We start from the raw sequence: 22,301 nt of genomic DNA, 5'->3' as shown, positions 1-22,301 counted from the left end.
CTAGGTCAATATTCTTATCGAAATGACTATTTTATGAATAATTGAATAAGATGGACATTATGCTTGTGTGAGCTATTTGACCTTGTCTGGGTTTTAACCCAATCACCCACCTAAGAGACGAAAATAGCGGGAAATTAAATGACACTTGCACAAAATTCTGAGTTGTGTGACATTACATGACCATCTTTCAAAATTCTACCCCTAATATGCCTATGTATACTGCAAACAGCATTAAATAAAGAATTAAAAAAAAAAAAATGTTAGAATTGGCCAATTTTTGGATCATTGATTGAAAGTCTTATATGTAATCTAGAACTGTACTGATGTACCTTGTCTGTGGATCATAAAAATAACGCTGGCCTTTCAATGTGGCTGTCGTAAACATCTGTCAACCCTTGGTGTAACACATTTATGTCTGAAAATATATTAGATGAACAACCTTCTTGAGGCATCCTTAACTGAACATTTGTCTTTGAGGCATCTTTAACTGATCGGCTTTCAAGTAGTGATTTTACCTGTGGCATGTTAGAATGAATACAAATTCTGTGCATCCCACAAGACCCTGATATGGCATATTCACTATGATATTGGAGTAAAACCTTTTTTTCCCCAGTGAACTGTGTAGATGTACACCCAAAAGGTACATATCTATATAATTTTGTTTTGCATGTTTTTATTGGGGTTATGTACAATTGTAGCCTGCAATAGCTGCAGATCTAGTATCTGCAGTTACTGCCATCCCTCCCCTTCGTCCTGGCAAATGCCCAGTCAGAGGCTGATTCTGAGAAGCTTTGCAACCATGCAGTCACTAGTGTGGCTGTCCAATCAGTCTTCTAAATGAGCTCTAATACAGTTTTTCAAAGACAGGTGTTGTGGGCAAGCACCTGTCTCGTGAGTTAGCCAGGTAGGTATAACTAGAGGACACAGTTTTAATGCATAAATGGAAACTGAAGTGTTTTATGTGTTTGTTTGGAGTGTTTCTTTAAAAGGATACTACAGTCACCAAAACAACTTTAGCTTAATGAAGCAGTTTTGGTGCATAGATCATGTCCTGCAGTTTTACTGCTCACTTCTCTGCCATTTAGGAGTTAAATCTCTCTGTTTGTGCAGCCCTAGTCACACCTCCCTGCATATGACTTACACAACCTTCCTAAACACTTCCTGTAAAGAGTTATATAATGTTTATACTCCTTTAATTGCAAATTCTGTTTAATTTGTCATTTATTTCCAGCTCTGTTAGTGGCTTGCTAGACCCTGCAGGAGCCTCATGTATTTAATTAAAGGTCAATTTACAGAACAGGAAATGCAATCTTTCAAAGTATGGTTCCCCGCCAGTGAATTGAACGGTGAGACTGCATGGGCATGGTCTATACACCAAAACTGTTTTTATAATAACTTTATGCCAGCACCACTGGCTCCGCACAAGCTCTGCCTCCTTGGTTGTGATCATCAAAATTGACCACCTCAGCCATTCCAATGCATACCCGTAGGAAAGCACTGCGTGGCAGAATGCCGCACTGTGCCAATCAACAACAAATCATAGAGATGCATTAAATCAATGCAATAGACACCAAAACAACTACATAAAAGGGACACTGTAGGCACCCAGACCACTTCAGCTCATTGTAGTGGTCTTGGTGCAAACTCCCATCACCCTTAACCCTAGAGTGGTAATTTTTGCAGTTTTTTTTAATAAACTGCAATAATTACCTGCTAGGATTGACACCTCCTCTTGTGGCTGTCTACCAAACGGCCACCAGAGGGACTTCCGGGCTTGAAGGCAACTTTTGATTGCCTATAAGACACTGGACGTCCTCAAGCTATGCATTGAATTGAATAATGCTTTCCTATGGGAAATCCCTAATGCGAGCGCGGCCATTGACGTGCATGCGTATTGTTCCCCCCTGTCATGGGGGCAGGTGGAGCTGAGCTAGCGCCGAGGGACATTGGCACTGGACCCAGGTAAGTGACAGAAGGTGTTAGTAACCCCTTCTGCACCACGGGGGTGGGCCTTGACAAAGGGGGAAGCTATAGTGCCAGGAAAACTAGTTTGATTTTCTTGCACTATAGTTTCCTTTTAAGCTGTATTTGTTCTGGTGACTTCTTTTGTCAAGTCTCCACACTTCTGAATTTAGTAAATAAATGTATATAACATTAAAGTGGGCCTGTCATTTGTGATTATTATTTTGATTAGCATTTAAAGCAGGGCTTTATAATTGTACAAAATTTAACTGTATGTGTACATGGAATTAATGATTAAACATTTAGTTGCATTTCAGATCTTTTCAGAGACATTTACAAATTTGAAGAACAAATTTATGTTTAGATAGAACAAAATATATTTGATTAAAGGAACAATCCAGGCACCAGAACAACTTCATCTAAATAAAGTTATGGTGCCAGGAGGCCCCTGGAGGCAGTCTTACCATTCTCAAACGGTTTAACCCTAAAGTTGCCTTCAGGGCTGGTCTCCAATCCCCATTCAAGAACGGTTTAATCCCTTTAGATGAAGATGTTTTGGTGCCTTGAGTGTCCATTTAAGTAAGGTGTTCCCTCTAAGCACCTTTTCGGAGTGATCAGCAGAGAAGGTGCCTACAAGATGGGTTTATTATAGCTATTCTTTTCTTAAATGGTTAAGATTCAGACTTGCAACAATTCAACAAATCAGCTGTTTAATCTGTGGTACCTGCTTCTGCCATGGGCTGATCATCTCCAGTGTTTATGGTTGCATTGTGGTCTTGCAAAATGCCCATGAACTGCTTTAAAATCATGAAACAGTTATGCTGATAGTGGATTTTATCTTACTAGGTCCCGTGGTATACGTCTTGGATTTGGCAGACAGACTTATATCCAAGGCATGTCCATTTGCTGCTGCGGGGATAATGGTGGGGTCAATCTACTGGACAGCAGTCACATATGGAGCAGTCACAGTTATGCAGGTAAGTCTATTTCTCTCTGTCTGTTTCTCTGCTTATGTTTGTCTGTATCCAAACGATCTCAGTGAGACAGTCCGTTTTAATCTGTGAATGGCTGAAAGTATTTTCCTAGGTATAATTTCAAATAATATGACAGGAAATCCTTTTTATTACCCAACTGATAAGTTTATTTAGGAAGTTTGAAACCGTTGTTTTATCTGCTGGGAATAATCACTTATGACCCTGAGGTATGAGCAGATGATATGCGTTGGTTCATTAGTTTACGAATCGCCCAACAAGTTATTGCTGTTTCTTTCCATATTGCGATGTTTGATTTTCTCTACTGAAGATGAGCAAACAACCTTCTTTGTCACTTAAAGATGCCTAGTACAGAAATTAAAATAGTAATTAAACCGGTATATTGTTTTGTCGAGCACAAATGTACTTGAGGATCTCTGGGATGAAGTTGTTTTGGTGCCTGGAGTGTCTCTTTAACATGCATAAACACTCAGCAGAGGGGTAATTACATAGACATGGAATCTGGATAAATACATGTATGTTATTAAAGGGTTACTCAAACTTCTATAACCACTTCTTCAGTATGTGTAGTGTTTCAGCTTGAATGTCAATTCTGTGCAAAAATGACGTCCTATGTCAGCATGCGCTGCACTGCCTTGCATGGAGAAGCATTTTGTTCCCCCTCCCTCTGTCCCCTCTTCCTACACTGAAGCACTGCCGACTTACTTAAAATATATATATAAATTACAGTTCAAACGATAGCACTCCACAGAGTTCATCTGTGTTATACAAGTAAGACTTTTATTTAATTGTTACAGAAAAAAAATAGTTTTTTTGTTATAGAACACAGAAGTCCATAGAGTGCTATCAGCATCAGGCATAGGATATTCTACAACCCAGGTGATTGTGGATTTTTATATTTATTGATATATACCGTATATACTCGAGTCTATGATATATAACTGGGAAAACGTATTGACTCGAGTATAAGCCTAGGGTGGGAAATGCAGCAGCTACTGGTAAATTTCTAAATAAAATGATATCCCCAAAAAATTATATTAATTGAATATTTATTTACAGTGTGTATATAATGAATGCTGTGTGTGTGTGTGTGTGTGTGTGTGTGTGTATGTATGTGTATGTGTTGCAGAGCCTTGGTGGGGGGGGGGGGGGGTGTAAGCATTTATTTTTTTTATATATTATTTTTTTAATTATTTTTTTTAAATATTTTATTATTATTTATGTTTTTATTTGTCCCCCCTCCCTGCTTGATACATGGCCAGGGAGGGGGGCTCTCACTGCCTGGTGGTCCAGTGGATGGGCTGTGTAGGAGGGGGGCTGTCAGGAAGGCAGGAAGCATTTACTTACCTCTCCTGCAGCTCCTGTCAGGTCCCTTCTCTCACCTCCGGTCCGTGCAGCTCCCTTCTCCTCCAGTGTAAGTCTCGTGGCCGCGAGGAGCGTTGCCACGGTAACCTGTGGCAACACTCTCTGATCTCGCGAGACTTGCAGTGGAGGAGAAGGGAGCTGCACGGACCGGAGGTGAGAGAAGGGACCTGACAGGAGCTGCAGGAGAGTTAAGTAAATGCTTCCTGCCAGCCCCCAACAGGACCGCTGGGCTTGTAATGAGCCCGGCGGTCTTGGTCTGTATTATGGCAATGTGAATTGCCATAATACAGACATTAACTCGAGTATAAGTCGAGTGGGGGTTTTTCAGCACAAAAAATGTGTCGAAAAACTCGACTTATACTCGAGTATATACGGTGTGTGTGTATATATATATATATGTGTGTGTGTGTGTGTGTGTGTGTGTGTGTGTGTATATATATATATTCCTCGCTGACTAAGAGCATGCGCTTGTTAAATGGTGCATTCAAAGGCTTCTCTTGAAGAAGATTTTGATTGGGTCTAGTGATGGCTGTTGTGCCGTAAGACGAGCAGGGCCAAGCTTCGTCTGACACTGCTTCTCAGGTTAGTTTTAGCTTCGATTTTTATTCAGCATTCAGACTTTAAAAAAAAAAAAAAAGAGTTTGGAAAGTAAGGGCTGAAGTACCCTTTAACTGCCTCAATGAAAACGCGTTAATTTGGTCTTTTTGGAATTCCTATATATATATATAAATATATAAATATATAAATTTGATTTTGGATACTTTTTTTATTTTTATTTTTTTTAATTTCTAAAGTGATGGTTTACTGTGACACCCAAACGGGGAAGGTAGATCTTCAGTTGTGCCTGCTGCTGGGATGCAGTTGCTTAATAAGATGCATTTTAACGGGCAGCCTTAGGATGCGCAGCACATACATTGTCCCACAGAGAACCAGGAGCATCTCTAGCAGATGTGCATGAAACGTATCCCAAATGTATCATTAGTCAGTTTTTTGGGTTTGTTCTCTGAAGAGATAATCACGAGATCTCGGAAGATTCACATCTGTTAACAAGCAGCTGTGCTAATCAGGAAGTAGAACGTCCAGCAGAACCGCTTTCTTACTTAAATTAAACATTCGTAGAAAGGGGGTGTTCATGAACAGCAACACCTAACCTTTAAATGTAAATACTTTCACTGTAAATTAAAGGGACACTCCAGGCATTAGCTAGATTTTATAGAAATGTATTTTTTTTTGTATTGTTTTTGAAAATCACTTCTTCCTTTACTGCAGTATGCAGTCTCAACGCTTCATTATCCCACCCAGTCGGTTCTTCCTTCATAGCCTGCAATATGCCTCCAATAACACAATTTCTATTTCATCTGTAAGCCCTCTAAGCACCAAAACCATTTCCGCTGGCTGAAGTGGTTATTGTGCAGCGACCGTCCCTGCAGTGGTTTCGTTTTTGGGATGCTCTATTAGCCCCTGGCTAACAATCAGAAAGACGGCATCTTTCTGGTTAAGGAGGATCAGTTTAGTCTAGGGATCGACCGATATTGATTTTTTAGAGCCGATACCGATACCGATATTCTGTGAACTTTCAGGCCGATAGCCGATATAATTTGCCGATATTCTGTACATTTACCATTTTGGAAAATAAAAACTATTTCTAAAGGTAAATGCACAAAATATACATGCCACGTGTAGTGGATGCAGTGTGTTTAGACAGGGGAGCTGTGTATGTTTGTGTAGTGGATGCAGTGTGTGTTTGTGTAGTGGATGCAGTGTGTATTTGTCTAGTGTGTAGTGTGTGGGTAGTGTGCGTAAAGTGAATGCTGTATATACTAAATGCAAAGTGTGTGTGTTTGTGTAGTGTGTGTGTATTTGTGTAGTGTGTGTATAGTGAATGTAGTGTGTTTATATAATGCAGAGTGTGTGTGTTTGTATAGTGTATGTATATAATGCAGAGTGTGTGTGTAGTGTGCATTATATAAACACACTACACAAACACACACTGAATTATATAAACACACTACACAAACACACTGAATTATATAAACACACTACACAAACACACTGTGTATATAATGCAGTGTTTATATAATGCAGTGTGTTTGTGTAGTGTTTATATAATGCAGTGTGTTTGTATAGTGTGTGTATAATGCAGTGTGTTTGTATAGTGTGTGTATAATGCAGTGTGTTTGTATAGTGTGTGTGTATATATAATGCAGTGTGTGTTTGTATAGTGTGTGTATATAATGCAGTGTGTTTGTATAGTGTGTGTGTCTATACAAACACACTGCATTATATACACACACACAATACAAACACACTGCATTATATACACACACACTATACAAACACACACTGCATTATTATACACACACACACTGCATTATATACACACATACACCATTCAAACACACTGAATTATATACACACACACTGAATTATATACACACACACTATTCAAACACACTGAATTATATACACACACACACTATTCAAACACACTGAATTATATACACACACACACACTATTCAAACACACTGAATTATATACACAGTGTGTTTGTGTAGTGTATGTGTATAATATGTGTATGTGTGTGAGGGGGCATTTTTTATTAATTTTTTTTATATTAAATGTATATTTTTTTTATATGTTTAATTATTTATTTTTGTTGTCCCCCCTCCCTGTTTGTTGCCTTGCCAGTGAGGGGGGTCAGTGGCAGTCAGTGGCATTGGCTTAGCTGTGGTCCTGGGGGGGCGGGCAGCAAGCGTTTACTTACCTCCCAGCAGCTCCTCCAGCTCCCCAGTGTAAATCTCGCGAGACCCGCGGCCGTCAGAGCTGGCCGCGGGTCTCGCGAGATTTACACTGGGGAGCTGGAGGAGCTGCTGGGAGGTGAGTAAACGCTTGCTGCCCGCCCCCCCAGGACCGCCGAGCTTGTAATGAGCCTGGCGGTCCTGGGAGGTATTATCGGCAATATCGGTATCCCTATTGGCCGATACCGATATTGCCGAAAATACCGAATATCGGCCGATTATATCGGTAAAACCGATAATCGGTCGATCCCTAGTTTAGTCCAACTTTTTCTCAGCCTTCTCTCCATCTAGTTGAGAGAGCTAAGTCTGCGTGCATCAGAGGCCTAGCGCCACAATCTATTACAACTTTGTGTTTTTATTGCTTAAGAATGACATTACCGAACCATAAAACTATCAATGTATTTTGTTACAAAAAGCAAACTTTTTTATTTATTTTATTTTTTGAGTAATCAAATCTAAAAAGAAAACGCTTGCTATAATTATCATTGTTAATTAACATCTGTGCTAATTATATCAATGTTGACTTTGGTTTTCTGCCAATTTCTGTCCGCTTTTGTCGTGTGTATTTGCATGCCTAATATATAGCTGATTACTCCCAAAGACAACATAGAGGTAGCAGAAGGCAGAAGCCGGAGTTGTTTTCACGGTGCTTTGTTGTTTTGTTTTTTGCTTTGTTTTCTTGGCAGGTCCATTAAGTATTTAAGGCTCTCCGGTGATCCGTTAAACATTGTGATGGAAAACTCATTGCGAACACACCACTCTTAAACTCTGCTTTTTAACTTAATTTCAGATGCCTTTCTAGGCCTTTTGCATTTGTCTTTAGCCAGCTGTTTGTGTGTGTGTGTGTGTGTGTGTGTGTGTGTGTGTGTATTTATTAATATAATTTAATAATCACACTTTTTGTTTTTTAATGTAATGATAGCAACATTTTTTTCTTTTTTCTTTTTTTGTGTGGTCCTAAATCTAAAATGAAATGTATCGTGTACATAGTTAATATGGCTTAGCCACAGCAAACATGATGTATATAATATGCGTAAACTAACAATTGTCATTTGCATTCTGTAAACCATTGTATAACACTGAACTGTCACATACATAAATGTAACCGCCTACATGTTTATCATCTGCTTCGTCAAACCAAAAATAAAGAATTACAAAAAAAAAAAAAATGAAATGTAAAAATTCACACCTCTTTGCCTCTATTTTGGAACCGAGAGCCGCCATCCTGGTTCCCTGTCAATTCTTGTTGAAAGCTCTGCTCATTGCACCTGGCAGCCCTTATAATCTGCATAGAAAGTGCAGGAGAGGCAAATTCAGTTCTGATGTTTCTCTACCCCATACGGTTTGTGCCCAGGCTGTGCCCAGGCTGTGCCTAGCCTGAATTGGATTGCAAGAAATGTACATTTAATCTAAAATGAACTGAATAGCGATAAGCTGAGAGCAGGAGTGTCCCGTCTTTGAGGTCTAAACTACATTGCGCATGTTTAGATTTTTGCCTGTTATTTTCTGCTCTGATGCATTGCTGAACCACAAATACAGATACAAAATGTACACATCTAAAACAAGGATTGTGCAGGATAGTCATGAGCGTTAAAAAATGATATTGAGAGAAAAGGCAGTGTTTACATTGCTGCCTAGTAAAGGCACAAAATATACATGCGACATGTAGTGGATGCAGTGTGTTTAGACAGGGGAGCTGTGTGTGTTTGTGTAGTGGATGCAGTGTGTATTTGTGTAGTGTGTTTATATAATGAATGCAGACTGTGTAGTGTGTTTGTATAATGCTGTGTGTGTGTATATATTTTTATATATATATTGAATGCAGAGTTTGTGTTTGTGTTTGTGTAGTGTGTGTAGTGAATGCAGTGTGTATTTGTGTAGTGTGTATATAATGAATGCAGAGTGTGTAGTGTGTTTATATAATGCTGTGTGTGTGTGTATATATATATATATATAGAATGCAGTTTGTGTAGTGTGTGTATAGTGAATGCAGTGTGTTTGTGTAGTGTGTGTATAGTGAATGCAGTGTGTTTGTGTAGTGTGTGTATAGTGAATGCAGTGTGTTTGTGTAGTGTGTGTATAGTGAATGCAGTGTGTTTGTGTAGTGTGTGTATAGTGAATGCAGTGTGTTTGTGTAGTGTGTGTGTATAGTGAATGCAGTGTGTTTGTGTAGTGTGTGTGTATAGTGAATGCAGTGTGTTTGTGTAGTGTGTGTGTATAGTGAATGCAGTGTGTTTGTGTAGTGTGTGTGTATAGTGAATGCAGTGTGTTTGTGTAGTGTGTGTGTGTATAGTGAATGCAGTGTGTTTGTGTAGTGTGTGTGTGTATAGTGAATGCAGTGTGTTTGTGTAGTGTGTGTGTATAGTGAATGCAGTGTGTTTGTGTAGTGTGTGTGTATAGTGAATGCAGTGTGTGGTTTTGTTTGTGTAGGGATGTAATTTGTGTAAAATGGGGGGGAATTTATTTTCTTTTTTTTTTTAAATATTTAAATGCAAAAACCTTTGCTCTCCTTTTGTGAGTATACCCTCTTTTATTTTGCTTTTATAACAAAATAGAGAGCACTATTTTTCTGTTTTTATTCTCACTTTATGTACTTGGTGAATATCTGTGACACTGCAATTTGGAGGGAAATACCAGTCAACGCTTGACCCTGAGCACTACCCTTTCCAAAGCTTTATATGTATAGGAAGTTATTATGGGAGTTGTAGTAAAATGAAGGTGGTGTTATTTCCGTGGTATAACATGTAAATTGCAACAGATATTTCTGATTTTGTTCCAGGTTGTTGGTCACAAGGAGGGATTGGATGTCATGGAACGAGCTGATCCCCTCTTCCTGCTGATAGGTCTTCCTACCATCCCAGTCATGCTGATTTTGGGCAAAATGATTCGTTGGGAGGACTATGTACTGAGGCTCTGGCGCAAATACTCAAACAAGCTACAGATCCTTAACAGCATATTTCCAGGTACAAAAATGTAAAACTGCTGATCATGGTGAGGGAGGGGTGACTGGCTGTGTGCCAGAAGATGCACAAAGCCTGCATGTCGTTGCCACTTTTGGGAAGCTCAGCCAAGAGGGATGTAGTTGAGAAGCCGGATACAGACTGTCCACTGAGAAGCCTTGATTGATAGAAAATAGAATGGTTCCATAAATAAATGCATCCATTCTCTAAGATTCACTGAATAAAAGCCTAACTTAATAGCATGTGAACATCCCCGACGATGTCTTTTAAGATTGTATGGGTACTACGCAGCAGAGATGGGAACATTTTGGGATTGGCAGTTCAAACCGGCAGCCTGCATCTCGTCTAATAATTGAAGCAGTGGTAGAAGATTGATATGTAAGGACGATCAGTCTGCGGACAGCATTCTGAATTGATTGCAGACAGGCTTGCTGGAGATTGGAAGGTGTTTTTGAGGGAGGGCTGCAGTAGTACAGGGTGATTTTGGCCATGACTCACAATTTGGGCTGTCTGTCACGAGAAAAGGGCAAATCAACTCATTGTTTATAGGCGTAGGTGGCAGGAACTGTGATTGTTATAATGAGAGAGGAGATATGATGAACAAAAATGGTATATGAAGATCCACAATTATCAGAAATCGTGATCGTATAAACTGTGTAGACAAGAGGGATATGGGAGTTTGGGGAAATATTTTGAATGTGTTTTAAGACTAGCCAGCTATTTATTAATCATTCCATGCAGTACTTTAACAATTTAAGGCTTTATTTTCTATGTTTGTGGAAAGGACATAGGAGGACATTAAAACAAAGGTCTTTACCCACATTTTATAATTCCTCTTTAAGGTGAATGTGCCCTTTCATGAAGCAGTAACACAAAAACTGTTGTGCTAATTGTATGCACTTGCATCTGGTGTAATAAAAAAAACAAAAAACTGTATAACGCAAGCACCAATAGAAGAACAGATTATGTATTTTATTTGAAGTGAAACCCATAACACGTTGCTCTTTGTAAATCCTCTGGCCACTCACTGGTTGTAGAGCAGGACATTTGCCAGAATGGAGTCCTGTTGACCCTCAGCCTTCCTGAAAATTAAATAGATGTCTAGTCTTCTCCCTGAGTTTAAACAACAAAACGAGGGAGAAAGAAAAAGCACTCTATAGTCTGTCCGACATGTAAAAACCTGTGAGTGTACACGTTGCTTGTTAATGTAGGGCGTTCCTCTATTGATCTGCTAATATTTGATTGTTTATTTAGTTACATGTATAGGTAGGATTTGTACATTTAGTGCTTTTACATATTTGTTGAGATGTATGCAGCTGTTGCACACTAATTTCTCAGCCCTGTGATATTGCTTCCTCCAATATTTTTTTTTTTGTTTCCACAGGCATCGGATGCCCAGTACCCCGTGTTCCTGCCGAAGCGAACCCATTAGCAGATCACGTCTCTGCGACCCGAATATTATGCGGAGCGTTGGTCTTCCCCACCATTGCTACAATTGTTGGCAAGCTTATGTTCAGCAGTGTTAACTCCAACCTACAAAGGACGATATTGGTAAGAGTGTGTGTGTGTATAACGCATACCACTGTAATGTTGAGAATGTGTTATTTATTACAAATCTAAATGCCATATATTGATACGTAAACGCAGCCCAGTGATACATTAAGGCTTCTACACCTGTCTTCTAATATCTTGCAATCCCACTGTCTGCCCTTTGACCCTAAAAGGCTGGTGTTGGCTTACGTTACTACATTACTTATAATGTTACATGTGTCTCATGCAGTGACTATTCCGTAAATCATACTCGCTGTGCCATAATCATTCTATTTAGTTGGTCTTTATTTTCAAACTGTGTAGATCACATCAATTTGTTTTTTGTTACCATAATCCCCGATCATATTGTTTTTTTTTTTCCTTTCATTACTTTCTAAGCCATACAAATTTGTTCTCAGACAGGAACGAACGTAAATCATTGTCTAAGTGGGAGTCATTTTATCTCTGCAGTGTCTTTGTCATTAAAGGCCAGTCTCATAGCGTACAATCTCAAAGAACGTTTCTCTTCCAAATACTAACTGAACACAATGACTTCATTGCTTAGCCAAAAAAAAAATGTACATTTCTTATTTTACTGCTGTGCATGAAATTGCTTTGAGGACAGAGTCGTAAAACTGCAACTCTCCGAATCGGTCAGTGGGATTTTAATAATAGCAAAAATCTGGGCTCCCTCTGGCCTTCTCTGTAAACGGCACTTTATAAATGCGCAAGATATAGCGATGGACTGCTGACAGCAATCATGGTGAAAGATGAAATAAAAATCTGTTGTAAGTAAGGTTTACTTGACTTGGCTGAACTTAGAAGTTTGCATATTCAAGTTTCACAATCATTCATAAAATGGCTGGTACATTTTTTTTTTTGCAAGATGGAAGAACAACACCAGCCATATATCTGAACAGGAATAGACGATGATAGATCGGTATCCTGTTATACAATTGGAGAACATCAATGTTAGTGTAGCAAGATTGGAGGTCATCAGGCAGGGTTGAAGATACTGGAAAAATACTTTTCTTGTGGAATTGAAGTCTGTCAGACTTCTTGATGTATGGTTTGAGGACATCAGGTAGATGTGTTGCCTGCATTATTTGGGGCTATAGAGCAGGATACAGGTTTGCAAAATAGGAGGACATTGAAACAAAGGTCTTGTAGCTCAGTGCAACGACAAAAAGACTCCTACCTCCATAGTATTTAACAATTGATATTGCTGTGGTATACAAACATTACAGTATGTGCGATAAGTAAATGAGTTTGATTAAATGTGTAATAGGTGTAAAAAGGATTTAACAAGATGTAATGTAGAATGGGTACATTTTGCAGAACATGCTTGGCTTACTGTCAGGGTGTACTGTGTAGCCTGAGCAGATATATGGCTAATAATCAAAGGATATTTAAAGGGCCGCTATAGTCACCAGAACAACTACAGCTTATTGTATTTGCTCTGGTGAGTTCCCTTCAGGCTTTTTGCAGTAAACACTGTCTTATCAGAGAAAATGCAGTGTTTGTTTACATTACAATCTAGGGATAACTTCACTGGACACTCCTCAGATGGCTACTAGAGGTGCTTCCTGGGGCAGTGCTGCACAGTGTGACTGACATTCAGTGTCTCCACCCTCTGCACTTTCCTCATAAAGACACATTGATTCAATTCATCTCTATGAAGAGATGCTGATTGACCAGGGCTGTGTTTGACTTGTGCTGGCTCTGCCCCTTATCTGCCTCCTTGACAGTCTAAGCCAATCCAATGCTTACCTCTGGTAAATATTGTGATTGGTATTCAGCAACACTTCTGATGTCAGCCAAGCAGGCAGATCAGGGGCAGAGCCAGCAGCAGACTGGAGTAAAGGGAAGATTATACTATATTTATTGGGGCAGGGTGGCTAGATGGTGGTTTTAATACTATAGGGTCAGGAATACATGTCTGTGTTCCTGACCCGATAGTGTGCCTTTGACATGGAGATATAAATTGGAACAGTAAAGGTAAGCAGGCATGACGAGCACATCCTTACTGTCATTTTGTATGTTTCAGGGTGGAATTGCGTTTGTTGCCATAAAAGGAGCTTTTAAGGTTTACTTCAAACAGCAGCAGTACTTGCGCCAAGCCCATCGGAAAATCCTTAATAACCCCGAGCCGGAAGAAGTATAAGGCTTGTATATATCGGAGTGTCATGCAATCTCACCCACAAGGTTCCTCAATGTTGTATTGATTTCTTTACCTGTACACAGCCCTCGTGATTTACAATAAGCTGCTACCATTGGCATTTTATTTTTTGTGTAAAACAATAAAGCACTTTTTTTTTTTTTTTTTTTGGGGTGTGTGTGTGTGTAAGGCAACCCTGTGAAGGAAAAAGAACGTATAATTACAAAAAACTCATTATGAGATCTGTTTTGTATGCTTCAGATCAGGGGTAATCAAAGGTTAACCCTTCTGCTCCCAGGGATGGTCAAGAATTGGGGGAAATGTTCCCCAACAGATCAAGATCTACTTCTGCTTTCAACACATCCTGAACCAGTGGCTTAATTTTGTTTACACCATTACGAATCATTTCCTTAAACCACCCTACACACCAGCTTGGATTGTCCTCATTTAGTAATGCGATCCGCGCTACTGTAAAATGCCTGGGAAACGCAGTCTTAGAATAGAATTGTTATAACGACATTGATCTTTAATGGGTTAAAAGTGTAATTTGAAGTACATTTCCCATTGGTTTCTGCAAGTAGTACTTGGGATCCTGTTTGAATTTTTGTTTAAAAAATAAAAAAAATCCATTTAAGCTGTGCCCTTTCGCAAGGCTGTCAGTTTAAAAATTACGAGTGAGGGATTTTTTTTTTCTTTTAATTAAAATTACCAAATGCGTTTTGTTTTTAACAGATATTACTGCCAAACAAGGAAATTTACAGATCCTCCCCACCCCCCTCCCCCCTCCGTAAGCAAAATGGAATTAGTGGCTTACTAGACAGAATGTATGCTATGCTGTAGAACTAGCACAAATGGAGCAGAATTAAAATCACATTGTCAGCCATTTTCAATGATAATATAACGTTCCTGGCTGGCACGGATTTCAGTAGATTTAACAAAATACATGAAAACACTTATTTTAAATCATTTGCGATGTAGGTTAAAATATTCAGCATAGAGTAATTTGTATATAATTTCCCAGTTTTGTAAGTTATTTTTAGGGTTGAATTTCCACAGCCCTGGGTTGCATGAGCTTAGTTACTTTTCACTGGTGAATCTGATGAGCCAGGCTGTAGCTGAAACCACCCAGTGTGGACCTTCTATTGACTTCGATGTGGTGTGAGCCCATACGTGTGCTCCTAATCCACAAGAATCACCTTTATCGACATTCTGCTCTCGACTTCATTTCACCATATAGTGACTGTGTTGGTGACTCATTGCATAGCACAGATTATTTGTATGTTGATTTGGAATCCTGATTGTGCGTTCAAGCCAAACGTCATGAGACTTTACTTTATTGTATTGTTTATTTAATTAGTGGCTAGTGATTTAGGCCTTTTATCAGAAGAAAAAGCAACAGTCTGCTGTATACATGATTTTCGATGTTAAATATTAATAAAATATATATTTCCAAGTAACCATTGATTACGTTTTTGTTTGTTTTATTCCTTAACATGTTGGTTTCTAGACATAGTATATGCATATTAAAAGGACCATTCCACACCCGTAATGCGATTCAGCTTGCTGAAGATCTGGATGTGGAGAATCCCACTTAAAAGGAACGGTACATCTTTAAATAACAGAACACTCTATCAAACAGCCAGGGAGGTTCCTTCCTGATTCCCAGAGCTAACATATGGGTATATTTATTCAATATATTTATTTTTAAGTGTGGAGTGGTCCTTTTAATAATTTTTATTCATGCTCGGCTTTATCAGCTTTACCATGCACAATCTGCAACACTTTAAAAGGTCATTTGGGAATTAAATTCAGTAAAAATGATAAAATAAAGTTTGCCATTTGATTTGTTACCTTAATTATACATTAATTGCCTGAGTTTTACCTTTTAAATTTTAGGTCTTCACTTGAGGGGGAGGTTTTTTTTTTTAGACCATAGGTCATGTTGATAAAGAAAGGATTGCAAGGCAACGTGACTTTTTTCATTAACATTTTAATTAAGCACCTGAACTGCTGGCTGGAATATTTATGTACCCATTTATTTTAGGCACATAATGTGATTGGAACAAAATGTAAAACCTGCAACCCTGTATAGAATTGTGCAAAGTCCACTTAATAACAATCGTATATTTAACAGATGTATTTGAGGTGTGAATCTATAGCACACTTAAAGAAAATAGGACAACACATGGAGGAAATAAATTAACACAAGTTCGAGATGAATTTCCGTAGTTTCTTGATCGGCGAGTTTCCCTTTAAATGCAACTGTTAACACTGAATATTGGAGTTCTAGGGTTGCTCCAACCACCATGACCTATTCAGTGATTTGTAGTCATCATTTTCAGAAGTCAGAATTATATCTGCTTTAAACACTGCACATACCCCAGTTAATGTTAATTGTGGGCTGGGGGCCAGCACCACCCCCGAAACTCTGTTTCAGACTGCCCAATGTCAATTCTGTGCCTATTTTGTCTGGTCAGCGCGCTGGTGACCGGCGTTCTATTTTACCTTTTCGAGCAGAGGAAAAAAAAAAAAGCAATCTTCTCTCCTCAGTGCGTTTTCTTCATTGCATAGTTTGTGGTTGTTTTTTTAAACGCCAACAGCACACCACCATTTTAAAGAGCGATTTCGTAAATGGTAAATTTTTATTTTAATCTGAGAGATGGGAAAATTACTATAACTGAGTCTGTATTAGTCCTTGTTAGTACAAATGGATCAATCACTTGAGATTGCCACCTGCACTTATATCAGTGGCAGCTTGGAAAAAGGCAATGAAACACTCGCAAAGTCCATATTCTTTATTGTAAACAGCAGAACTCACGCTTAGTCATTGCGTCACATGAACGGAAACTTCACACCAACAGTCCACATATCATTGCAAAACAAAAAGAAATTAAAATACAATGATCATTTCTGACACACTGTGAAGCCAAAGAAGGTGTATATGTATGGTAGGTAGTCTAGTATTGCTTAAACTCTGCAGCACTGGATTCCTTACATTGAATCCTATTATGCCTGAGATTTGTTAAATTGAAAATAATGCTAATAAATGAAGTTGAATATAAACAACCTAATTTAAAAACCAAAAACGTCAAACAGCATTCAAAGAGCACACATTAAATTCTCCCTATCAGCATATTCCACAAAGGCAGCCGGCATGGCCTATTGCATAAATTCTGAAGGCTGAACTTGTTCTAACACTGGCCAGACTGGCTAAGACATAATCTTGCTCAGAGGAGGCACAGCCATAATCCAGGTGCTGTGGAATGGACTACCATGACACTCAGCCAGCCAATAATTAGTAAGCTAGTCCGCAGCTGGAGTGCTACAAGCTTGCCATCAGTGACTCAAGGCTATGAATATCAGACATGAGTAATTGCATCAAGTACCAATTTAGTTAATGCCAACAAACTGGTCTAAGCCGTTGCAGGTGGTGTTTTAAGACCGCAAAGCTACATCCCTATTTGTCTTTTCAGGGGTCGAATTTGCATAGATGTCAACAGATGTTTTGCTTTTATAGGAAATTGGAGATGTGTGAAACATAAGAGAGAAAAGCAATGCAAGTAAATGGTAACCTGAACAAAATGAGATTTGTGCAGTGCATTTCTGCATAGCTTCTTAGCAAAGTATGGAGATTGTGACAGGACGTGGAATATTACACAAATATAGATCGGAGTTTGAATTGAACAGTGTACACCCTGGAACAATGATTTCTCTAAAGGTCCAGGATTTAGGAAACAATTGTATTCCAAAGGGCAAAGTGAAAATCGCTATCACTACTGGTCCATGCAGACTGGCTGAGAGGCCCTGCTCTGTAAGCTGTTCGTACATTGCGAAAACCTGGCAGTATTTAATGGTACGGGGGATTTGGGAAGGGGGGCGGGAGGAGGAATAAAATGCAACTTGCCAGGTCTCTTCGTTTGATTCAAAGAATAAATAATGTTCTTCTAGATTCAATTATAAAGTACATTCTCATAACTAATTCCAAATATTTAACTAAAAATCGAATGATGATTACCAGTACATACATTTAACGTATTACTAAAAAGTAGATGGAAACAAATTGAACAAACTGATCTGTTTAAGTAAAATATCTTTATTTAGTACTAACTGGAAATAGGCCAGAGTATGCCCTAAGAAACGTTGAGTTACAAAACCAAAAAAAACAAAAAATACTGATTTAAAAGAAAAATAATTTAGATTTGTAGAGTCTTAGAATTAAAGCAGCTGCAATACAAAAATCTCAAAATTCATCCTTACAAAGATGATTTAAAAAAAAAAAAAAAAAAAAACTCTAGAAGTTGAGTAGAAGTATTGAAGTTTGAGATTACAATGTGCTAAATTGTTCTAGTTAGAAAAAAACAAAACTGACAGTTCATTTTTTTTGGATATGCATAGAGTAGAATCACGCAGTAGAAAGTTTTTACGGTCGAAACAAACCCTAAAACAAAAAAGTTAAATGAAGCAGTTGTCCTCAGAAACCTAGAAAGTGATTTCACAGGAACGTACGCGTCCACCTGGAACATGGTAGCTTGGCTTTCCCTGTTCTAGAAGGTATTTGGAAACAATCGTGACCCTGTTTAGTTTAAAGATCGAAGGCTGACAGACTTAGGACTTTGACATACCATGTGACTTGCACGCACATCCTTGGGAGACACATAGGATCTGATCTACAGTGGTAGTTACCTTATAAACAGTGACAAAGTGGGAAATCATGATTGTATTGGGAGTGAGAATTGTGAGATCGTTAATTTAGTTTAATATTACAGCGGTCAGGGGAGTTATACAGACCACTCTGGTTTCCCGTCTGGCTAGGAGGGGGTCCACTGAAGAATTAGATACCCACAGCACCATTGTGTCAACATCAGTATCTCTCTACCCTGGTTGTAGCTTTTAAAGAAAAAAGTTTGAAATTGGTGACTTTTCGACTTTTTAAAAGCCTGCGTCTATACATCTCTAATAAATAATGAATATAGTGGAACATGTAAGATCTCTTGAAAAAGGTTTGTATACTTGCACTTTTCCTATACATTGGTTTACATTTCATACATATAAACACGTGAATTCATAGATGTTGGTTCCAATCCATTAAAAGGACTCAAATTATAGCATGCCCCAATGGAAAATTAAATTCCTACCACATAAAATAGATACTTTGTTTTTCCTATTAAATGTCTATTTGCAACATCCTACTATTATAACCACATTTTTTTCCACCGATTCATAAGCTCACAGGGCAGTGCTGGGAGATTCATGGTTTGGATTCTCCATCCTATATCCGCTGAGATCATAATTTCGCAGCCATGAAATTTATATGTGGCTTCACCAGCGGGAACAGAGGTAGACTTCTCTTGAACTCTGTCATATTGTTAATGACGTCAGGCTGTGAAGGAAAGAAATCCATATCTTTTTAAAAAGGATATTATTAGGAGGACATAAACCTTTTATTTACTAAACATTGTGTAGAATAGACCAAGAAACGGAGTTTTGTAAGCTCAGGTAGCAAACATGGAAAAACAGCTAAGTTCGACAAAGTTTACAGTGTTTAGTAATCATGTTTGTAAAATACAAAGAAAATAAAAGCTACACATTATTAACCACGCTAAGTTTGACATTTTCCAACATGCCCTTTATTAAGGGATCATGCGGCTTATGCAATGATGTATCCTCTGTATTTTAAGAACCTTTTGAAATAACAATTCCCCCACTGGCAGTCCATATATAGTGATCTATAGACACACTACGTTAGAGCTACAGTGAGGTGGGAAGTAATGTCAACGTGCAGTGTTGGATTTGTAATTCTACAATAACTTTGGGCCTAGCATTTGGCCATCTCTGGTATAGGTGTAACATCGATTATTTTAGCAAATAACTGGCAGAGCCCTTAATGTCCGTATTTATTTAGATAAATTAAAGTGACACTATAGTCACCCAAACAAACAACCATTTCATCCCATTAAAGTGGTCTGGTGCGCTGTCCCCTTAACAAGGCAGTTTTTGAGAATCTTTGGTGTGAACCCTGCAATGTAAACATTTTCAAGCATTATAACCCCTACAGCCCACAGAGTACCCTGCCACTGTTTTGCCCTCTTACTTAGATTCTCACTGGGTGTTGAATGTCCTACTGGCTATTGACACGCCAGTAATGTGGCTAGAGGTGGTTTTTACTCCGTATATGGCACAAGCCAAAACAAGAAACACTGCACATACAGACTCCAGACACCATGACCACTGAAGGGGTCATGGTGCTTGGAGTAACCCTTACTTATAGCATCCTCTTTAATACAACTGCAAAAAGAGTATCACTGGAATTTTTCTATCCATGGTTATGAACACATAGAACATGGTAAGGGAAGCTTTGAAGGGTGTAAATATAATTGTTAGAAAATAGGGCATCTATTCAGAGCAGCTTTCTGGGCCTCCTGCATGTTCTCAGACTGTAGAAGAGTGATCTTTACCTACATTAGTGGAAGCAATGCAATGACAAATGGCATACCTGAGGCAGGGCTGGTGCTGGGGCAAGATTCACATCGTTTTGACTTGGAAACTCCCCGACAACTGGACCTGTACAATTTAACAGGAGAAAGATTAATACAACAGAAGATTCGTGGCCGGTCGAACAGTAACGGTACAAACTGCACTTATCAGACACTGCTGTGGTCGAACCAGGAGGCCAGTCTGACCATCATACTGCTTCTTACAAGATGACCTTGGGGGAACGAGAATTTGCTTCAATAAAGCAAAAAATTGTAACTGAATAGAATTTGAGCTTACGATCCTTATAGCCCTGTTATTCCAGACACCTTCCAGGTCCGAGCATATGTCTTATCCTTTTTTTTTTTTTTTTACGTTTACCCAATAATCTCCCTCTATAAAAACCTAACCTAAACATGTTCACATCTGCCATTAATTATTCCTGTAGGTCAAGTATAGCCCTAGAACACTTGTTAACACAGCCTGATAATCAGCTTCGAGCACCAGTGGAAATTAATACACTCTCCAAGTCTAATATAAGGAAAGGCAGTTTCTGATGCAAAAATAAATAAGTCGTGAGGCATTTATTTGTTCCCATGAAAATCAATACATTTATACATTTTCCTGCCAGGATTACATCATTCTATAAATCCTAATAATCATATCCTTACCATTTGGGCTATAGCCTGTTGATAAGTAAAACTGAATTTGTTACCAACCGAGCTGGCATTAGTGATACAATTATTTCAATAAGTCACAGCCCCAGGACATTATGTATTCCATCAATACACACTGAAGAATTTTCTCTGATTCATTATGAAAACTGAAAAATATCTAGGAACAAAAAAGACTACATGCGCACGCAGAATTATGACATAATATAATCCATGCTTCCCTAATCTTTTAGTGAATGACAAAAAACGCAATACCCATCAGTAATCCTGCATTTCAACTTTCCTTAAATAAATATCCCAGATATAAAGAACATCCCTTTGCATTTGCAGCAGAATTAAATCTTGCAAAAAGATCAAAAAATGTATAGATTTATATAACATTTCCACTAGCCTTTGGCAAGTTAAAAACTTTGCCTGCCAAGTAAATTCAGCCCTGGCCTGGCTAACAGAGAAAGAATTGTAAGTTTAAGAATTATGCAGGAAAACTTTTTTTCTGGCAAGGTATGCTATACAGTTTACTATCAGAAATGTTCTATTCTGAAACATCTTGTGGCGGTCTTTTAAAACAAAACAACTCAGTAACTAGGGTCTGCAAAAACGGTTTTAATATTTATACTATTTTGTAGAAACACAGAAGAATAACAACATACTGTAATAAGTATTGTATATCCTAGATATAGTCATATTTGCCGCTCACAATTTCTTATTTGGGGGGATTTTGCAACAAATAATGACATACAATTAACCAATAATAAAAAATAAACTCCTAAATTTTTAGAATTGAATTAAAATGCTGTCACGGTCTATTCGATGTTTGCCAATATAGAATTAGTCCTTAACTTCATATCAGCAATGTGAAACATATTTTGTGTGAGTCAGGAAGCAGCAAACCACAAACCAAACAGGAACTCATAATGCTTTACAAAATGAGAATCTGTGTTACATCACAGAAAAATGGGAAGAACAAGTCATTAGTGGGACAGCACCAACAACGCTGCGGCAAAATCAGAAGACTGAAAGGTACCCTGGCAAACTGGAGCTAGTAGATTAATTTGATGTCTTCTGGATGAGACACTACTGTATCACTTACAACACACACAATATATATATGACTTCAAATTTTAAGTCCTGTGCTACTAACCAGGCCTTAAAAGTTACATGCCAATGCACGCTATAACAAACACCAGGTCTAAATTCTGAGCCCTCATGTGTATATAAACCCTCCTTCCCACCAGGCTAGGAAATGTGTTAAGTGTTACGCTTATGTGTCTCTTCATTCTTTATTAAGTCTAGATTTATGGAGAACAGGCCTGGAATTTTCAAATATTAGGACACAAAAACCAAGCTCCTGGAATTCTTAAACACCGCCATTTTGTCCTGAAATTTGTAA

General features: G+C 38.4%; 3 protein-coding genes across 7 annotated transcripts in view; 2 read left to right on the top strand and 1 right to left on the bottom strand.

Annotated features, from left to right (window-relative positions):
* The window catches only part of MARCHF5 (membrane associated ring-CH-type finger 5), a 55,922-nt gene extending 41,375 nt beyond the window's left edge, over positions 1-14,547 (top strand). Inside the window, exons 3-6 of the mRNA XM_063434234.1 lie at positions 2,809-2,939; positions 9,898-10,081; positions 11,463-11,629; positions 13,656-14,547. Of these exons, the coding sequence (XP_063290304.1) occupies positions 2,809-2,939; positions 9,898-10,081; positions 11,463-11,629; positions 13,656-13,772 (599 nt within the window). The 3' untranslated portion in view covers positions 13,773-14,547. The remainder of the gene's footprint in view (positions 1-2,808; positions 2,940-9,897; positions 10,082-11,462; positions 11,630-13,655) is intronic.
* BTAF1 (B-TFIID TATA-box binding protein associated factor 1) overlaps positions 1-22,301 on the top strand; it is a 398,618-nt gene that overhangs the window by 251,506 nt on the left and 124,811 nt on the right. The window lies entirely within an intron of this gene.
* The window catches only part of IDE (insulin degrading enzyme), a 59,249-nt gene continuing 55,023 nt past the window's right edge, over positions 18,076-22,301 (bottom strand). For all 4 annotated transcript variants that reach the window (XM_063434232.1, XM_063434231.1, XM_063434230.1 and 1 more), the window contains exons 24-25: positions 20,260-20,327; positions 18,076-19,146 (exon numbers count right to left, since the gene is read on the bottom strand). In XM_063434232.1, coding sequence (XP_063290302.1) covers positions 19,051-19,146; positions 20,260-20,327 — 164 coding nt within the window. In that variant the 3' untranslated portion in view covers positions 18,076-19,050. The remainder of the gene's footprint in view (positions 19,147-20,259; positions 20,328-22,301) is intronic.

Source organism: Pelobates fuscus, chromosome 10 (assembly GCF_036172605.1).
Source record: "Pelobates fuscus isolate aPelFus1 chromosome 10, aPelFus1.pri, whole genome shotgun sequence".
Taxonomy (NCBI): Eukaryota; Metazoa; Chordata; class Amphibia; order Anura; family Pelobatidae; genus Pelobates; species Pelobates fuscus.
The sequence above is the reverse complement of the archived record's forward strand: the minus strand, read 5'-3'. Positions and strand labels throughout refer to the sequence as shown.